Source organism: Nycticebus coucang, chromosome 8, assembly GCF_027406575.1.
Source record: "Nycticebus coucang isolate mNycCou1 chromosome 8, mNycCou1.pri, whole genome shotgun sequence".
Taxonomy (NCBI): domain Eukaryota; kingdom Metazoa; phylum Chordata; class Mammalia; order Primates; family Lorisidae; genus Nycticebus; species Nycticebus coucang.
Genome location: NC_069787.1, coordinates 82,884,843 through 82,902,936, shown reverse-complemented (window position 1 = coordinate 82,902,936; position 18,094 = coordinate 82,884,843). Strand labels below are relative to the sequence as shown.

Genomic DNA, 18,094 nt, shown 5'->3' with positions numbered 1-18,094 from the left:
CTACAGGCACCAGTAGCGTCTGAGCACTCTAAAATGTCACAGGAGTTTATCGCTGCAATTAGTAGAATGGGTGATTTTTTTTCTCTTTATATAGCATTTTCCAAATTTTCTTGAATGAACAGTGAAAAAGGAATATATTTTCTTTTAAAAAAATTAGAACAATACTCTTGGGATTAACACAGCTATGCCCAAAGACCATTAGTAATCATAGCTTAGTACTCAGATCTATAACTGGAGTGGGGGTCCTCCATATTCTCCTTGGAGACTAGAAGGTCAGCTCCTATCCACAGGTTGAGCCAGGTTGCAGGAGCACAACCCAGAGAAGAACCAATGTGGCTACAAGCAAGCAGTCTCCTGAGTGTCATGAACTGAAGTCAGTATTCCTGGTTCTGTCTGCAGCCCACTTGGGACTAACCTTTGAGGAGGACCCAGCTTTCAGGAAGCCCTGTCAAACCCACTGGAACCCACCCAGGAAGCTAGCTTCTCTTACCAGGAAAGCCTTACCCCAGGTTACTTCTTCCAAACTCCTTCCACATACACACATACATTTCCAAAGTAAAATATTCTTTATTATAAACCTAGGAAACAGGAGAAATGGCAAATAGGTGTAAAAGATGCTTTCCTGAAATTGCTTCTAAAATGCCCACTATCAAAGGGGGACAGGTCCATGGCAGCTGTCAAGATCATACAGAGAGGGGTCTCTATTCCCAAGACCCTGAGAGAAGGCACTTTGTTCCAGCCTAACTGGAGGTGGAACAGAGAAAGGACCCATTTTCTATTGGATTTGGAGTCCTGGGGTCTACCCTTTGGCATGGATATCTGAGACCATGACATTTCCTTCCAGAAGGTAGGAATGAGGGTAATGTACAAATTGCCCTGGGAGGGAGAGATCAGGTGTGTCTGTGGCTCTCCTGTTGTATGAGTTCAAGCAATTCTCTTCTTCTCTTTGTACTTCATTGAGGATATAAATACTGGTACACTGGGTCCTTTCCAGAGTTTGGTTTCAGTGAATAGGGAAAAAGAGAAAAGGAATACAAAACCAACCCAGGTAGCCATTCCTCGGAGCTACCCCCCAAAAATGTGTGTGCAGGTGCCTGTGTGTGTGACAGTGCATGTGTACGTATATGTGTCTTTGTGTGTCTGAGTTTGTATATGTCTATGAGGGGTAGGAGGCTCTTGTGTGGTAGCTATTTGTAAACAAATTTGTAAGGCAGTTGAGGAGCAGAAAGTTGGTGGGAAAGCTTTCTGTGGGTGGCCATGAAGGAAAGTTCCTGCTCATATTGCTATGGTGATCCAGCCCCAGAACCCATATTCGATGGTTTACCAGAGGCCAGGATCCTATCTCATGCCAGGTGAGCTGAGAAGGTGACCCCAGACACCTTGACAGGTAGAAGTAAAAAGCAGCCTCAGCTATGTATGCCAGTGTCTTCAGGGACTTGTCATTGTTGAAGGTGGAGACTGGGAGGAGTCAAAGATGCAGATGAGAGGGGTACCCATTACGGAATCAGGCTCAAGGTGGGATCTCCTTGTGCTGGGCCAGTCGGCTTCCCCACTGCCCTGTGGGCAGGAGGCAGTGGGATGCGAGGTGTGCAATGATGCACTGAAGCATCAGTAGGCGCCAAGGTGGAAGCAGTTTTCCCAGCAATGCCACAGTCCCAGCAGTGGGCAGCTCACCCTCAGCTAAGAGGGTGAGCTCTTGTTGCCCCCCCCCCCCAAGACCCAGAACAATGCTTCACCATTTTCTCCAGTCATTCAAATACAGCTACTGCCTGTTCTCCCCATCCCTATCTAAAGTGGGGAAATTGAAGCCAAAGATGTATGAATGGCTCAGAGCTAGCTCTACTGGTCCTCCTTAGTCCCAGCTGGTCCTGTTCTTCACTGTTCTAGCTGATAACCTAGCAGCAGCTTATGTGCCACTCAGTCACTGATTCCATATAGGATATAGGATGTGATGATGTCCAGCAGCTCAGCTGCAGACATGTCTGTGGAGTAGACATCTTCAGGAATTGAGAGGCAAGTAGAGCTCTGATTCAAATGAAGAGGGAGGTAGGGGCAGAAGTACATGGACAGGCAGATAGATGCACACACACGCACAGTCCCAAAGCAGTCTTCAGGGCAAGGACAAGGCCTTGGCAAGACGTATCCAGAACCAGGATTTGGTACAGGGGTTGGTGTAGTCACAGATAGTGATGAACCGCAAGATGCTGGGGAACTCTTTCTTCATTGCCTTGTATTTGATGGGGATTAGACGCTTCTGATGGGCACCTGAAAGAAAGGGAGTACCATGCTGGCATTAGGCCCTTGACCCATGGTGGGGCAAGTCCAGAGCCCAACCCAAGGGTTAATAGCAGCTCTCCCCTAACTAAGCACCCCAGCACACATTCACCCACACAAAGAAGCACACACGTTCAGTTGTGCAGAGACCTGTATAAGTTTCTTGGTGCTGCATCCATGGCCTCTGAGGACAGAGAGGCATCCTGAGGCCCCACCTACCCACTTGTCTCAGGCCACGCGGGTTGAGCTTACCTGGAGAGAGGCTGAGTGCAAATTTGGTCTGGAAGTCACATTCCTTACTCTGCAGGTAATCATCAGAGACAACTACCACCATCCGGCGGCACCTAAGGGAGAGTGGGCAGGCTGTAGGCCCTGTTTCAACTTAGTTTAGCATACACCCAGGGGACAGCCTTGGGAAGGGTTTTCTGTGCCCAGGCTAGACAGTGCTCAGCTAGAAGGAGACACTCAGCACCTGGACCCCTGAGTTTCATGCAGCCACCCACCTACCCACCCTTTGGCCCTCTAGCCAACCTCTTCTCAATGAGCTCACTGGCAATGGACCAGACACAGATGCCAGGCAGGACATCGCGGTCAGACACACACAGCTTCAGCCGATAATTTGTCTGTTCCAGTTGTTGGATCATCTCCTGCACAAACTGGATGTCGCTGGGGCAGTAGCAGATGAAGGCATCAAAACGCTCAGGCATTTGCCCTGAGTGCAGAGCACAAAGGTGATGGTCAGAGTTCCACAGAAAGGAAGAAGTGCCCTTCCCAGGAGAGGAAAGATGAATACCCCTAAGGGCCAACCTCTAGATTAACCATGAAGTAGACACATCATTTCATGAGTCTCATATCCTGATGTAAGACAATTATCCCTGTTTCTTAGGTGAGGAAACGGAGGGTCAGAAAGATTAAGTGACTTGACCATAGTCCCACAAACCATCTGATTCCAATAACCATGCTCTTTTTTTTTTGAGACAGAGTCTCACTATGTCACCCTTAGTAGAGTGCCATGGCGTCACAGCTCACAGTAACCTTGAACTCTTGGGCTTAAGCGATTTTCTTGCTTTAGTCTCCCAAGAATCTGGGACTATAGGCGCCCGCCACAATGGCTACCTATTTTTTTGGTTGTAGTTATCATTGTTGTTTGGCAGCTCTGGTGCATGTGGCTGGCACCCTAGCTGCTGAGCTACAGGTGCCGAGCCCCAATATCCATGCTTTTAATAGCACAATGTCCTATGGCCCACTTGTTCTGTTTGTCCCATAGGAACAGTATTGGACCCTTACCCAGAGGGTCATCAAGTGTGGTGATGCCCATCATCTCCTCTGTCCGTGGGACACTGCTATCTACAGCGGCCACCTGTAAGGGCTTCTCAGACTCTTCCTGTTGCTGCTTCAAAATATACTTTTGGCAGTCTTCCTCTGCAGGAAAGAGACAAGGCGTGGCAGGCTCCCCAACAGTGCTCCACCCCCCTAATCACAGAATGCCCTGTCCCACTTCTTCTGGTGTTATTGTATTCCAGGGCTTCTCCAGCCATCAGCAGCTCAACAACTCTGAGAAGTTGAGCTCTCAGTGGCTGTCCCAAAGGGATGTCAGTGATGTACTAGCTATCCAGGAAGCCACCAAGGTCAGGCTTATAGTTCTCAGTCCCTCCCTAGGGCTCCTAAGAATGGAACTAAGGTAGGTCTGCTGATTCTAGGATCCATAGTGGATGTGAGCAAGGGGTGTGACATGCAAGAAGGGCTCAGGAGACCCAGTCCTTATGGTTCAGTGAGGACCCCAATCCAGCAACATGTGCCTGACTGTGGACAGCTGTACTTATTGCCTACACGTGTATAGGTTTACTTTTTAAGTGCCAGTGAACAGCAGAAGAGGCTGCACTTTCCCAGGATCTGAGAGTTCTAAGATAGTCAGCTTCTAGTTCCTCACCCACCCTGTTGCCCTACTTGAAACAGTCCCCAGAGAAGCCTGATTCTAACTCCTGGCCCTACCGCAAAACCTTTGCCAAAGTTGCTTCCTTCCTATCCCTATCATAACCTTTAATATCTAGAGAAAATCCGCACAGTTCTTCCTCTGCAGGCTTTTCCAAACCCCCAGACAGGAAACGGGGTGCCTCTCCAGGGAAGACAGGATGCTGAGGCCAGTGAAGTTCAGCCTCCTAACCCCCCGGGTATGAGGCCAGGAAGGGGGTGTCCTCACCAATGCTGGGTCTCAGCTCGACCAGCACGTCCTCGCGGCCCACCTTGGCGAGCAGCTCGAGCAGCCGGCCTACCGAGGCGCCGGGACGTCCCTGCCAGGTGGCCAGCAGTCTGCCGGTGGGGTCGGCAAACGTCTCCAGCTGCCGGATCTCCAAGTATTCAAAGTCCATCTCCTCCGCCAGTGTGGTCCAGTCGGCCGCCACCAGTGTCCGCACGTTCAAGAACAGCGACAGGCGGCGCCGCACTCGCATGTTGAGCGCAGCCAGAGGTAGGGAGGCCATGAAGGAGGCAGGCATCGCGGACTCCGCACCAGGAACTCCTGCAGCCATGGCGGGCCTCCCTGGAGCCTCCGCGGTGACTGGTCGAGTTGTCGCCGGCACTTCCTCTTTCCCCTAAGGTTCCCGCCCCGCCCCGGCGGTTTTCGTTTTCCGAGAAGCACCTCCCTGCCCTGCAATCTGGAGCTCCTAACAGATGTACGGAGGTGGGGGCGCCCATCCCTACCCTCGTGGTGTGGGAAGGCCAGTGGATGTGGGAACCTGGAACCTATCTTTTGAGATTTGGGGAGGTCCACGGAACTGCCCTTGAGGGTCTAGTGGTGGTGGTAGTGGGGCGACGGGGGTTAAGGGACGCCCTCTTTGGGGAGTTGTAGGAAAAGGGTCTTGCTCTTTGGCATCTGATGGAGTCATTTCCCTTTCACTGGGAATCTACAGGGTTCATCCGGTCCTGTTCTTGAGGATGACCAGCAGGGGACAAAGGGGAGGCACGAGCTCTGCCCTCCTGTGTCTCTGAGAATTGCACAATTTTGCCAGTAAGAGTATAGGGAGGCACCTGCAGAGTACTCGGAGGTGGGAGTGGGGTGGGGAGTCTGAGGCAAGCTGTGGGCCTATCCTCGAAAGGAAGGGGCGTCACCACCCTGCCCTTCAGGGTTGGGGATCACAGGTGTCTGGGGGAAACCCAGTACTACCCTCCAGGATCTCAGGTAAACACGTAGGAAGGCAAGAAGGCACATGACCTTGCTCTTTAAGGTTGGGGACACAGTTCTGATCTGGGGAGCACTAGTTAATTGATTCATTCAACAGACATTTACTGATCATCTACTGAGTGTCAGGAACATTGCAGGCTCTTCGGACACAAGGTACCTTTCTGCTTGGTGGAACCCCAGCCTAGTGGGGGAGGTGGACACTAATCAAATTATTCCAATTGGGTACAAAACTGGTAAAAGAAATGTGGGATGTTCCCTCTCCAGTTAGAATGTTTGTCACACCAGGGCACCTCGGTATAAAATCCGTTCTCCCTATCGGCCGAGAATCCTCCATACCTACGCTCTTCTCGAAACACTTTCTGGCACAGCCCGACCACGTTAAAGTAGGTCTCCGGCTCCTCGGAAGTATTTAGGTACCCAGGCTTGGGTGCTGGGACACTGGGAATAGCGGAGCCGACCAGGAACGGGGTATAAATATTAGAGCCACGGCCTCCTTTTCCACCCCAATCTAGAAGCCGTAGGCGGAGCTCCTGGCCCTCGCCCCCGCGGTTCCGCGTCGGGCAGTAGGCAGGCCTTTGGGGTTCCGCCTCTGGTTTGGGGGCAAAAAGTTGGAAAGGCTTCGGCCTGCGTTTCTGGGCGGTAGTTCAGAAGAACCCACCTCCTGGTTGGCCGCGTTAAGCTACAGTAGGCGGGGCTTTTGTGGAAAGCTACTCTTGGTGGGGACCGACGGCTTTGCCTTAGAGGGTCTAGTCTGCGACAAGGAGGTGGGAGGTGGAGAAGGGGCGGGCCCTAAGGCAGGTTCGCCTTCTGGTTGGCTGCGGGGAGAGGCGGGCGGGACCTTTGGAAGGACGTTCGTGTTTGTCCACGGGACTGTGGGCGGGGTTTAGGCCTCAGAGGCTGAGGTGTGGTTCTGCGCCTGCGCGGAGAACAGTCTGTTTGCAGCTACCGTCAGTTTCTGGGCAGGTGGCTGGTCTGTGCTGCCGGGCATCGTTATGCGGAGGCTGCAGGTAGTGCTGGGCCACCTGAAGGGCCAGCCCGATTCCGGCTGGGCGCCGCAGGCTGCGCCATGCTTGAGCAGCGACCCGCAGGCCTCGGCAGCGGACGTAGTGGTGGTGCATGGTCGGCGCACGGCCATCGGCAGAGCGGGCCGCGGTGGCTTCAAGGTGAGGCCCATTGGTCTGGGCGCCAGGTATGAGAAGACGAACCCGGCGGGCTGGGATCCAGTTCATCTGCTTGGTTCCGCTCGACGCGGGAGGCAGCTCCACGTCCGAGTTGTGGTTGCTTTGTCTCCCAGGGTGAGCATAGGAGTCCGGGATGGGGGGGGTCACCACGGCTGCTCTTTCTGTTGCAGGACACCACCCCGGACGAGCTACTTTCAGCAGTCATGACGGCGGTTCTCCAGGATGTGAAGCTGAGGCCTGAGCAGCTGGGGGACATCTGTGTAGGTGAGCACACCACCCAGGGCCTGAGTTGCGTTCTCCCCGATTTCCTATTCTTCCAAAGCCCTCCCTGCTCCGAGTTTAAGGGAATGTCGATGGCCTCCATCTTCTGGCCAATCTTCTTTCCCACCCCTACATCTGTCCCCTTGAAATATAACAATGTAATATGGGGAGAGTCTCTTCTGTTGGGTGCCTCCCCTAGGTGGGGAATCACACTGTTCCACTTCTTCTGGAGTGACAGTAAGAGTAGAAGAAGGATGCTGGGTGAGGTGTACATTTCAGAAACTCATTTCCCTGACCGACAGAATTAGTTCTGTTAGACTTCAAGCTTGCATTGCATTTTTCTTTCCTTAAAGTCTTCCATGTCACCTTTAAGAACAAGCAGCCTGCCTATCTGTGCTGATTTGGAGAAGCAGGGTACATGGGCATGTGAGCTTGGGATCCTCAGGGACAGGAGTTGGTGTATGACTAGGACACGCTGTTGTATGGCTGGCTCACCTGCTCCAAACGCTGAAGTTCTAACTCTGCAAATGACCTGCTAAGGGCCAATGTCCTGAAGAAAGATCTGGAATGTCTCCTCCCTGGTATTTGCAGCTGTATCTTAGCGTCCAGAACACCACCTGGCACTGAATAAAGGTTTGTTGTCCACAGGAAATGTGCTTCAGCCGGGGGCCGGGGCAGTCATGGCCCGAATTGCCCAGTTTCTGAGGTAAACGTCTCTACTTCTAACTCTGATTTAGCCATTTTGACCCTTGAGTGAGCCTAGGCCCCAGGGAACTTAGCCTATGGGCTGGGGTAGGTCAGGTTGGACGTTAGACCTTGAGGCAACCAGAGTCCTTAGCTTTCCTCTGGTAGACTCAGACTTTCTCCTGCATTTGAAGAGAGGATGTATTACCCAGTGTTAAGCAAGACAACTAGGGCCTTTGGGACTAGAGCAAAAGTTCTCTGTGGCTTGAATTTTAGCCAAAGCCAGTTGATTACTTGCCTTTTGTAAGGGTGGACTCTGTCCTCATTTGTAAGGTAGGCACACTGAAGAGTGACTTTGAGCCTTTTTGCTAGTTGAGCAAACTGGCAACTCTGGTGATATGCCATCAGCTGAGACTTGGAGATAGGAAAGAATCCTGGAGAAAGGGGAAGCCCAGCAGCTCTGAGAAACTTGCCCTTACTTACCCTCTGTCCAAAAATGGGGGATTAATGCTTAAGTTATTTTCGTGTGGAGATTTAAGAACTGCTTGGCTTTGTACTGCCACCTGCTTAGAGAAAAAGTAATAGGAATATTAGTGAAAGAAGAGGAAAACAAAAACCTCTAGAAACTGGGAGCAGTTTGGCCTTTTTAGACTCTTAACTCAGGGCTCTCACAATCTGGCTCCAGACTTATCTTCCAGCTGCTTACTGGTATTGACTTATACTCTTTCAGCCAGCTTGTTTGCCTACTATCTTCCCTACTCTAGTTATTATGTCCCCTTGAAGTATTATTCCTATGTCCTCTCTCTGCCTTAGCGGAACCCTGTCCAAATACAATCTTACCTTTTTTTTTAGAGACAGAGTCTCACTTTGTCACCCTCACTAGAGTGCTGTAGTATCACAGCTCACAGCAACCTCCAGCTCTTGGCTTAGGCAATTCTCACACCTCAGCCTCCCGAGTAGCTGGGACTACAGGCGCCCGCCACAACACCTGGCTATTTTTTTGTTGCAGTTTGGCTGGGGCCAGGTTTGAACCCGCCACTCTCGGTACATGGGGCCGGTGCCCTACTCAGTGAGCCATAGGCACTGCCCAGTCTTACCATTTTTGACATAGTTTAACCAAACACTCAGGCTTAAAATGAGAGGCCCTTCCTCTCCAGTGCCTAGGTGTGTACTTCCTCGTGATGTCCTTGTGCTGTCTTGCCTGTTATTTCAGTTTCTGCTATGTGTTGGATGGGCATCCTCCAGGGCACAGCATTATAAGCATCTCAGCATCCCTCAAGTGGTACCCATGCTAAGTAGGTATTTAGTGAACACTTGGTGGATTGGGTAAACTCACATAATAGGGAGTTAGGGGACCTGGGAGGGATTAAATAGGCTGCATAGATCTAGAAGTCTGTCCACCTGAGAGGATCTCTCTGCAGAGCCTCAAGGGTTCCCAATGTTGGTTATACACCAGAATCACCAGAGTAATTTTACTCCCTGAGGTTCTGAGTCTACAGGTCTGGGGAAGGCCTAGAGATTTTCCTGGGACTTTGTACTGTTGGCCAAGGCAGGTTACATCAGCAAGGGCTGTCCTACTAGCTTCCAGGGCTCAGACCTGTATGAGAACCTAAGGGAACACAGCAGAGGAAGGGATGTTAGACACATGATGCCTAACGTGTCAGAGTTCTTCATTTGGGTGGGAACAGGCTTTCAGGATTGAATAGGGGAACACAGAGGGTAGCCATATGGCTACTGATAAAGCCGAAGGGTGAGGATGGCCTCTGGCCTCTGACTTTAGACATTTCTTTTGCTTTGGTGCTCTTTGTTCTTTGGGAGAAATAGAAATGTATAGTTTTCATTTTTGAATCCTCAAAGGGAGAGAATAAGGATCCCTATGGCCCTAACAGGCTTCTCTTGCCTTGAGGGTGTGGTTGGCCTTTGGTTGAGGAGAGTCATACAAGGGCATGCTCTTGTGGGACCCTGGGGACAAGTGCCTGCAGAGATGGGCTCTCCCTAATAGCTGTCCATTCTCCATTGCATGAATCTGACCTGGCATGGGGTGAGGGCTGCCACATTTGTTCACTTGGTCTTTGTATGGCCTGATGGGAGCAGTTGGAAGTACGTGCCTGATTTCCATAGGAGCCTGGCAAGGGAGAGGGGCTCACTCCACTGTCTCACCTTCTGTTTCAGTGACATCCCAGAGACTGTGCCTTTGTCCACTGTCAATAGACAGTGTTCGTCGGGGCTACAGGCAGTAGCCAGCATAGCTGGTAAGTTAAGACTGGGTGGGTGGCTACAGATTTGTCTGGTTTTAGTCCTGGCCCTGTGGGATTGGGTCAGCAAAGCCACTGCCTGCTGAGCAAGCAATCAGGATTTCTGAGAGGACTCTAACCACAAAAAGAATGAAGGAGAACTTCTTGCCACTGCCCAAGCTTTTTTCTGAATACTCCTGGATCTTCCATCTCTAAGGTTGGGGCTCAATCTCATATAAAGACCAGTTGGGGCTCTACTGCTTCCAGAACAGATGGACTCTGGCAAAGGATGTTTATGAAATGCTTTTGTTGCAGGTGGCATCAGAAATGGGTCTTATGACATTGGCATGGCCTGTGGGTAAGAACATTTTTCTGCCAGAGCTTATTAACCAACTTATGACAATAAAACTAATTTCTATCTCCTGACTTCTCAGAGGCCATGATTTTAGGATTCCCTCTGTTCCCTTCAGGCAGCTGGCTGGGAATGGGTTCTCATAAATGCAGCTTGGCAGTGGCTCCCAACTCTGCAGGTTCAGAAATTGCTTACACCGTTCAGCACAAGAAGGAGAGAGCAATTGGCCTCTAAAAGCTTTTTTTCTTAGATATCTGTCAGGCTGGAAAATGTGGGCAAGCCATTGAGAAAATATAGCAGTTGGGTTTCCTTTTGTGGCCCTTGTTGAATCATAGTGCTGCTGACAGAGAAGTTACAGTTTTGATGCCCTAAAACAAGGAGCAGCTGCTTACTGCATAACTAGTTTGTTTATCTTATTAGGCTGTCTCCTTGTCCTCCACCCTGGAAAATTCCAACTGCCTGTTGGGTTCTGGGGGACATGGTTAGATACTTGGTGGTTTGGTCAAGGTCATCTCTACCTAGACTGCATCTCTATCTTTGGCTGCAATGAACAGAGTTGCAGAAGTTGTATTTGGCAGTGCTTCCAGGGAAGGTAAGGGCACTGAGGCCCAGGCTTGGGGAGTATATCTGGTGCTGGGAAGGTCAAAGGAGTGAGAGCTTTGACAGACTTGGGACAGGAGCAGCCGTAGTTCTGGCATGTTCCCGATGCCTCTCAGAGCCTCATGATAGTGTTTCTTGGTAGCAAGTATTGCTAGCTCTTGTCCTGGGGCCATGTTGACTGGCACTGTGTTATACTGACTTTGTCTGCACTCATATACAAGGCCAGAGACCACCCTGCAGAGACTTTGACTGGGCAACAGTTTGATTTCTTTCATGTCCTTTTCTTTGTTTTTCTTTTTCTTTTTTAGAGACAGGGTCTTAGTCTAGCTCAGGTGATCCACCCACCTCTGCCTCCCAAAGTGCTAGGATTACAGACAATGAGCCATCGCCCTGCTTCATGTCCTTTTCTTATTGGGGGGAAGTGGGGACTGGACCCTTTATGAGTTTCTTAGAAGGCATCTGATTCCCAAATAGGTTAAGGACCATACTACTTGGGCTATTAAGGATCCAGGCCAGGACTGACACCCACATCATAAGCTGACTCTTCTCCATAGGTTTTGTTTTTTGAACAGAGTGTCACTCTGTTCTGGGTACAGTGCTGTGGCATCATAATTCACAGCAACCTCAAACTCCTGGGATCAAGCAGTCCTCTTGCCTCAGCCACCCAAGTAGCTGGGACTACAGGCACCTGCCGTAATGCCTGCCTAGTTTTTCTGTTTTTAATACACACAGGGTCTTGCTCAGGTTAGTCTTAGATCAGCTCAGCCAATCCTTCTACCTTGGGCTCTCAGAGTGCTAGGATTATAGGTGTGAGCCACTGCCCAGCCTGTACCCATAGGTTTTGATCATGGCATATGATCCAGGGCATCCTAGTTAGGAGTAGTCTGTGGGGCCAGACTACCTAAATTTGGTTCCAAGCTGGGTGACTGTGAATAAGTTACTCGGCTCTCTGGACCTCAGAGTCCTCACCTCTAAAGGGAATACCTCCCTTAGCTCTGTGGAAGTTGATGAGATTAGATGGAGTAATAACAGCCTGTAATATGGGGCATAAATCACGTGACTGGCACAGTCAAAGTTAACTGTTGCTCCCTTAAGGCCTTGTGGACCCCACCTCTTAGAAGCCTGTTTTGACTACACTAAACTGGGGAATTCACCTTCCCCTGAGCTCTAGCACTTTCTTGTTTATGTAGGTCAGGTCTGAGTTTTGTGGTTACTTTTAAAATACTCATCTCTTCTTGCCTTTGAATTTGTGGGCCCTTGGCTTGTTGGGTGTGTTCCCTCCTCTACCAACATTAGAAGGCTTTCCTCCAGAACTGCCCATTGGCTGAGTTAACAGTTACTTAGGGATGCACAGCTCTGCCAAGTACATTGCTGGGCAAGTGCCTTGCCAGCCAAGTGCCTTGCCTATGGCTCTAAGACAGTGCACTGAGCTTCTTGAGGGCTCCCTGGCTATTTCCTAGCACTTGTCAAATGTATAGCCATCCCTGGGGGAGTACTGCTCAGATTTAGCTCACCTCTTCCTCCTCAGGGTGGAATCCATGTCCCTGGCTGACAGAGGGAACCCTGGAAATATTACTTCCCGCTTGGTGGAGAATGAGAAGGCCAGAGATTGCCTGATTCCTATGGGGTGAGTGGCCCCCTAGCTCCACATGGGGGAAGCAGGGGCTGAGAAACTTTATAATCTCTATGGTAGGCAGTGCCAAGTGTTAGTCTCCTTCCTTTGGGCATGGTCTGGTCTATAGGGACTCTGGGGTTGGGATTTGATGCTACCCTTGACTTCCCTTTCCTGAGGCCTCCAGGTCCTCTCTGTGCCCCTGAGTTTCCAAACATAGCCCACCCTGGTACCTCCACCCTCAGGTGCTCAGTCACAGGAAGGATGATGGCAACTCTAAATCCTTGGAGGCTTAGAAAGTTGAGGAGGAAGTGGAGAGATTTTGATTACTGAGTATGTATGTGGGGGAACTTGGGCCCTGTCAGTTGCAACATGAAAAATATGTTGCATTTGTCTGAAGCATCTTAGTTAGCTCTGTAGCCAGTGTCCCTAAGCTTCCAGGGTCCATGGGCAGGGAGGCCTGGCTCCAGTGGATACCATGTGAGAAGATTGAGGCTTGGGTGGGGGGGGGCAGTGCCTTGGCTTCTTCCACATACTGAATCTCTGAGGGAAGCCTTTAAAGCCAGAATCCTGGGCTAGAAGCCCATCCTGTAGCTCTGGGCTCCCAGGATAAGGATAGACCCCAGCCAAGCGTAGGTTTGACCTTTCCAGAGGGTACTTGGGAGTCCTCATCTCCTCACATAAAGCAGTTTTGAGGCACAGAATAGTAGTCATTTAGTGTTCCTTCTCTGCCCTTCTTCTCTGGGCAGAGGCAGGGCAGCTCACCCAGGGAACAGACTCTTTTCTACAACCACGTTCCTCCCCCAGTACAGGCTGCTCGCTCTCTTGGAGAGGGTCTCCTTGGATCTGGCCATTATTGCGGATTCCCTATCTGTGTCTCTATATCTGGGGCCACTACTGTCTCTATGGCATATACTGGCCCTAGGAATCCAGAGTTCCAAGCACAGCTCTACAACCTGGTCCAGCCCCCAGATAAGTGCTCACACTATTTGCTGTTTGTGTTCTAGGATAACCTCAGAGAATGTGGCTGAGCGGTTTGGCATTTCACGGGAGAAGCAGGATACCTTTGCGCTGGCTTCCCAGCAGAAGTGAGTGCTGCTTGGGGTGAGATGTCAAAGTGGTGGAGATTGAAGTTTGGTTTTGTTTTTTTGAGACAGTCTTACTCTGTGCTTTGGGTAGAGTGCTATGGCATCATAGCTCACGGCAACCTCAAACTTTTGCCTGATCCCCTTACCTCAGCCTCCTAAGTAGCTGGACTAGCCACAACACCCCCCTAGTTTTTCAATTTTTAGGAGACCGGTATCACTCTTGCTTAGGCTGATCTTGAACTCCTGAGCACAGGTGATCTACCCAACTTGGCCTCCCAGAATGATAGGATTACAGGTGTCAGCTACTGCGCCCAGCCTGGAGAGTGAACTTTTGAGAGTATCCTAAGTAATTTGAGATAGAACTGTACTGAAGTCCAGAGGATGCAGCTGGGCAGTGACCAGAGCCACTGTAGGTTTGTAGCACTTCTGGGTTCTGAACTGTCTGTTTTCCCTGAGTGTCTTCTCCCTAGTTTGGCCTCAGTTTCCTCATCTTGTTACTGGGGACAGAATGAGGGTCAGGTCTCCCTTTTCTACCTAGCTGGTGGTTTGGTGATTGGATATGGTAGCCACAGGCTCCTCTGGGTAGCCTACAGTGTGGGGCCAGCAATGCTAGGCTTCTGGTCCATGCCTGGGTCTGTGTTAGCATGCTGAGGCCAGAGCTGGGGATGACATCATAGGAATTCCAGGGGCTCAGGCCTCTGGCAGGGGCATGCTGGGTTATTGAGCCCCAGCTGTGTAGAGCAATAATAGCAAAGGAAAGGAGAAGTGTCTGGGCCAGGTAGGCTTCTCTGTGGCTGTGATTTTTAGCCACTTGGGGTTAGGTAACCATTTAAAAATTCATTGGAAACATTGGATTCCTTCCCATTGAAGTGTCCGTAGGCACTTATATTTTTTACATGATTGTTCTAAAAATGCCTTGTACCTTAAAATTGTTCAAATACAAAAATGCATGGATGGGCTGGGCATGGTAGTTCATGCGTGTAACCATAGCACTCTGGGAGGCTGAGGCAGGTGGATTGCCTGAGCTTACGAATTCAAGACCAGCCTGAGCCAGAGGGAGACCTTGTCTCTAAAAAAGAACAGCCGGGCACTGTGGCGGGGGCCTGTAGTCCCAGCTACTTGGGAGGCTGAGGCAAGAGAATCACTTAAACCCAAGAGTTTGAGATTTCTGTGAGCTGTGACACCATGGCACTCTACCAAGGGCAACAAAGTGAGACTCTGTCTCCAGAGTCACTTTATATGTCACTTTAAAACTGGGTAATAGATGAAATCAAGCTATTAGGTTTGAACAGAAAATTTGGCAGAACCTAGGACAAATATTCATGGGGCTCCTTCCTCAGTTTAGCAGAGAGAACCACAGAGGCTTATTTTTTGAACAAAGAGCTGTAAGGGGAGTATACCACCTCCAAACTTCCTTCTCCCCCTTGAGTTTGGGATTAGCCATGATCTGGAGATCTAGGCTGATGGCAGAGAAAGATGTGCCTCTAGCTAACTTCTAGGGGCTGTTAGGGTGGTAAGGAGCCCCCATCAATCTCTCAGAGTTCCCCCAAAGCTAAATTGTCCCCAAATTTAGCAGTCTGGTGCTTGTATCTGCCTAAATGGGCATTGTGTAGGGGCAGGGGAGAAGGGAGCCTGAGTCTGGTTTTCCCATGGTGCTGGCAGGGCAGCAAGAGCCCAGAGCAAGGGCTGTTTCCAAGCTGAGATTGTGCCTGTGACCACCACAATCCATGATGACAAGGGCACCGAGAGGAGCATCACTGTGACCCAGGATGAGGGTATCCGCCCCAGCACTACGCTGGAGGGCTTGGCCAAACTGAAGCCTGCCTTCAAGAAGGACGGCTCTACCACGGCTGGTGAGACTGGGCTGGGAGTGTCAGGAAAGGTAACACGGGCATGCTGGGTTCTCTGCTCTGGGAGTCTCTAGAGAGCAAACCAGGCCTCTCTATAAAGTGAATGTGGGAGGGCTAGATCTCCTTGAGCCTGCCCTGAGGCCTCCTTACTCCAACAATTTGCCCCTAGGAAACTCTAGCCAGGTGAGTGATGGGGCAGCTGCCATCCTGCTAGCCAGGAGGTCCAAGGCTGAAGAATTGGGCCTTCCCATCCTTGGAATCCTGAGGTCCTTTGCAGTAGTTGGGGTCCCACCTGACATCATGGGCATTGGACCTGCCTATGCCATTCCTGTAGCTTTGCAAAAAGCAGGTAAGATGGCTCCTGTATACTCTAGATCTGGGTCCCACTTGGATGTTGTTCCTGCTTTGCATGCAGTTGCTCGGGATATAGTGGGGACAGGTGGTGGAGGTGGCCCTGAGGGTGCTGTGGAGTGAGGGTGATCAGGGTGGTATCCCATACTCCAAAGCTAGGACCTGCTCACCCTTCTGGAAGAGATAGATACACAGGCAGCTTGTAGGTCCCCAGGGAGACTGAGAGTCCTACTAAAGGGGCCACTGTGTCAGCTCAGATCTTTTCCTTGCTTTTAGGACTGACAGTCAATGATATGGACATCTTTGAGATCAATGAGGCCTTTGCAAGCCAGGTGAGCCCTTGTTTTTATAACATTGCCTTGGCCCTAGGCAGCCTAGGTGGAAGGAACAGTCATGTGGTGCAGGGGAGGAGATGACAGGATTACTGCTGATACTCTGCCTCTTCTTAGGCTGTCTACTGTGTGGAGAAACTAGGACTCCCTCCTGAGAAGGTGAACCCTCTAGGGGGTGCAGTGGCTTTGGGCCATCCACTGGGCTGCACTGGGGCCCGGCAAGTCATCACACTGCTCAATGAGCTGAAGCGCCGTGGGAAGAAGTAAGGCTGGCTCCCTGTAGGGGTGTCGGGTGGGGAGCTGGGGCATCTGAGAGGTACAGGATAGGGAGAGATGGGGTTTGCATCATAGTCCCAGAAGACACAATCCTTAACACCATAATCCCAAATGTTCAAATCTAAAAAAATTCTGGGGAAGGGATTGGTGTGTGTTCAGCTGTACACAGGATAGCTGAACCATGTTGGGTGGAACTACCACGTATTATATTTATTTGAAAATTAAGTATGGTTTAATGAGATTGCTATTGGGTATCAAATTGACAAGGGGTGAACATTTGGACTTAATTGAGATGTATCAATTTGTCTGCATTAAGGAATATCTAGAAACATGGTAAAGCATAATTTTGGCTGTGTCTGTAAGGATATTTTCAGAGGAGATGAGTATGTGGTTCTGGGTGCACTGTGGGGAGGTTGGCCCTCAGCGTTGGTGGCCACCATTCAACTGGCTGGGGGCTGAGAGATCAAATAGGGAAGGTGAATTGGTCTCTGAGAGTTGGAACAGACTTTTCTTCTGCTTTGAAAGCAGAACTTTGACTCATGAACATATGTTACCACAACAGTGACTTTGTGTGTAAGCATTGTATAAGTATGGAAAAAAGTTGAAGCTTCCTCAGAAAATGAGGAGATATTCTTTTTGTACATCTGCATTTATGAAAAATAAAATTTCTGAAGATTTCTTGGCTCTTTGGATAACTGAATATTTGGTCAGTATACTTAATTTGTCCAACACAATATTTCAGATGAAACTGGGTGCACATGATCACCATAGTGATATGCATTTATGCATTTTGATTTTTGACCTATTTATGAATCCAGTTGGTCTGCTCATAACAAACCTGTGCAGCTGTCATTGGTATACCTGAGTATTTATGCTTGTAAAAATATGTATGTTACTTTTGCCTCTTTTATCGTGTAAAGTGGCCTATGAAATGTTTTTATGTTTCTCAACATATGTATAAATAAAAGATAGTTGAGTGTTTTTTTCCAGAACTATATGTTTTTTGGATTTTGATCTTTCAGATGTCAACATTCAAGATTATGGTGTTCAAGATGGTGTCTTTTGGGATTATGGTCAGCTCCTAAGGAGGGGGACATGTACACATAAACAATCTGAGCTGAGGATGTAGGGGATGATTTAAGCTTTCCGAGAGCCAAGCTTGAAAGAGACCCTGGCCTGCAGTAGGCATCTGCCACCCTATCTGTGTACCCTAGGTAGAAAGTCAGGGTATTGTTTGCTCACAAATCTGGCCTGATGGTTTTGGATCCATTGTGTCCATGATGGCCTTGGTCCATTTCCACTCAGCCTGGTCTGAGTGTAGCTTGGTGGCTGGGCCTCTACCTAGCATGCCTTTGCCCAGCCAACGTGATTTTGTTTTCCACAGGGCATATGGAGTGGTATCCATGTGTATCGGAACTGGAATGGGAGCTGCTGCTGTCTTTGAATATCCAGGGAACTGAGTGAGGGCCCAGGTGAGAGGCGCTACGCATACAGTCCTGCTTTAGCAGCAGGGGCACAACACTACAGAAGTGAAACCACATAGGAGAATTCAGCACTGGTGGTGGTGGAAGCAGAGAAATGAAAGCACTCAAACTAATTTGGAAAATATGAACACTGATGACACAGTAGAGGAAGGGTGGGGTGTTGGGTCATCCCCTATTAGGCCCCCTATAGCTGGGCCAAAGTCAGCCTGGGTTACCCAGGCCATAAGGCTATTGTGTAATTCCTGGGAAAGGGACATTTATGGATGAGGACTGTAATGGCCATAGTAAATGTGTACTAACCTATCTGAGCAGCTGTGGTTTTGTTCCAGGGGCC

The 18,094-nt window shown here is 49.9% G+C and overlaps 2 protein-coding genes across 2 annotated transcripts; one reads left to right on the top strand and one right to left on the bottom strand.

Moving 5' to 3' along the window:
- Positions 1–547: 547 nt before the first annotated feature.
- Positions 548–5,443, bottom strand: MYD88 (MYD88 innate immune signal transduction adaptor). The gene is made up of 5 exons (XM_053600861.1): positions 4,475–5,443; positions 3,562–3,696; positions 2,806–2,986; positions 2,527–2,618; positions 548–2,265 (listed from the first exon to the last, which is right to left on the bottom strand). The coding sequence occupies exons 1-5, from the start codon at positions 4,800–4,802 to the stop codon at positions 2,111–2,113; spliced, it is 891 nt and encodes a 296-aa protein (XP_053456836.1). The 5' UTR covers positions 4,803–5,443; the 3' UTR covers positions 548–2,110.
- Positions 5,444–6,307: 864 nt separating this feature from the next.
- On the top strand, positions 6,308–18,066 carry ACAA1 (acetyl-CoA acyltransferase 1). Its single transcript, XM_053600860.1, has 12 exons — positions 6,308–6,618; positions 6,807–6,900; positions 7,546–7,603; positions 9,754–9,833; positions 10,131–10,173; positions 12,296–12,394; positions 13,387–13,467; positions 15,130–15,320; positions 15,487–15,666; positions 15,945–16,000; positions 16,118–16,263; positions 17,661–18,066. The coding sequence occupies exons 1-12, from the start codon at positions 6,448–6,450 to the stop codon at positions 17,734–17,736; spliced, it is 1,275 nt and encodes a 424-aa protein (XP_053456835.1). The 5' UTR covers positions 6,308–6,447; the 3' UTR covers positions 17,737–18,066.
- Positions 18,067–18,094: the final 28 nt, after the last annotated feature.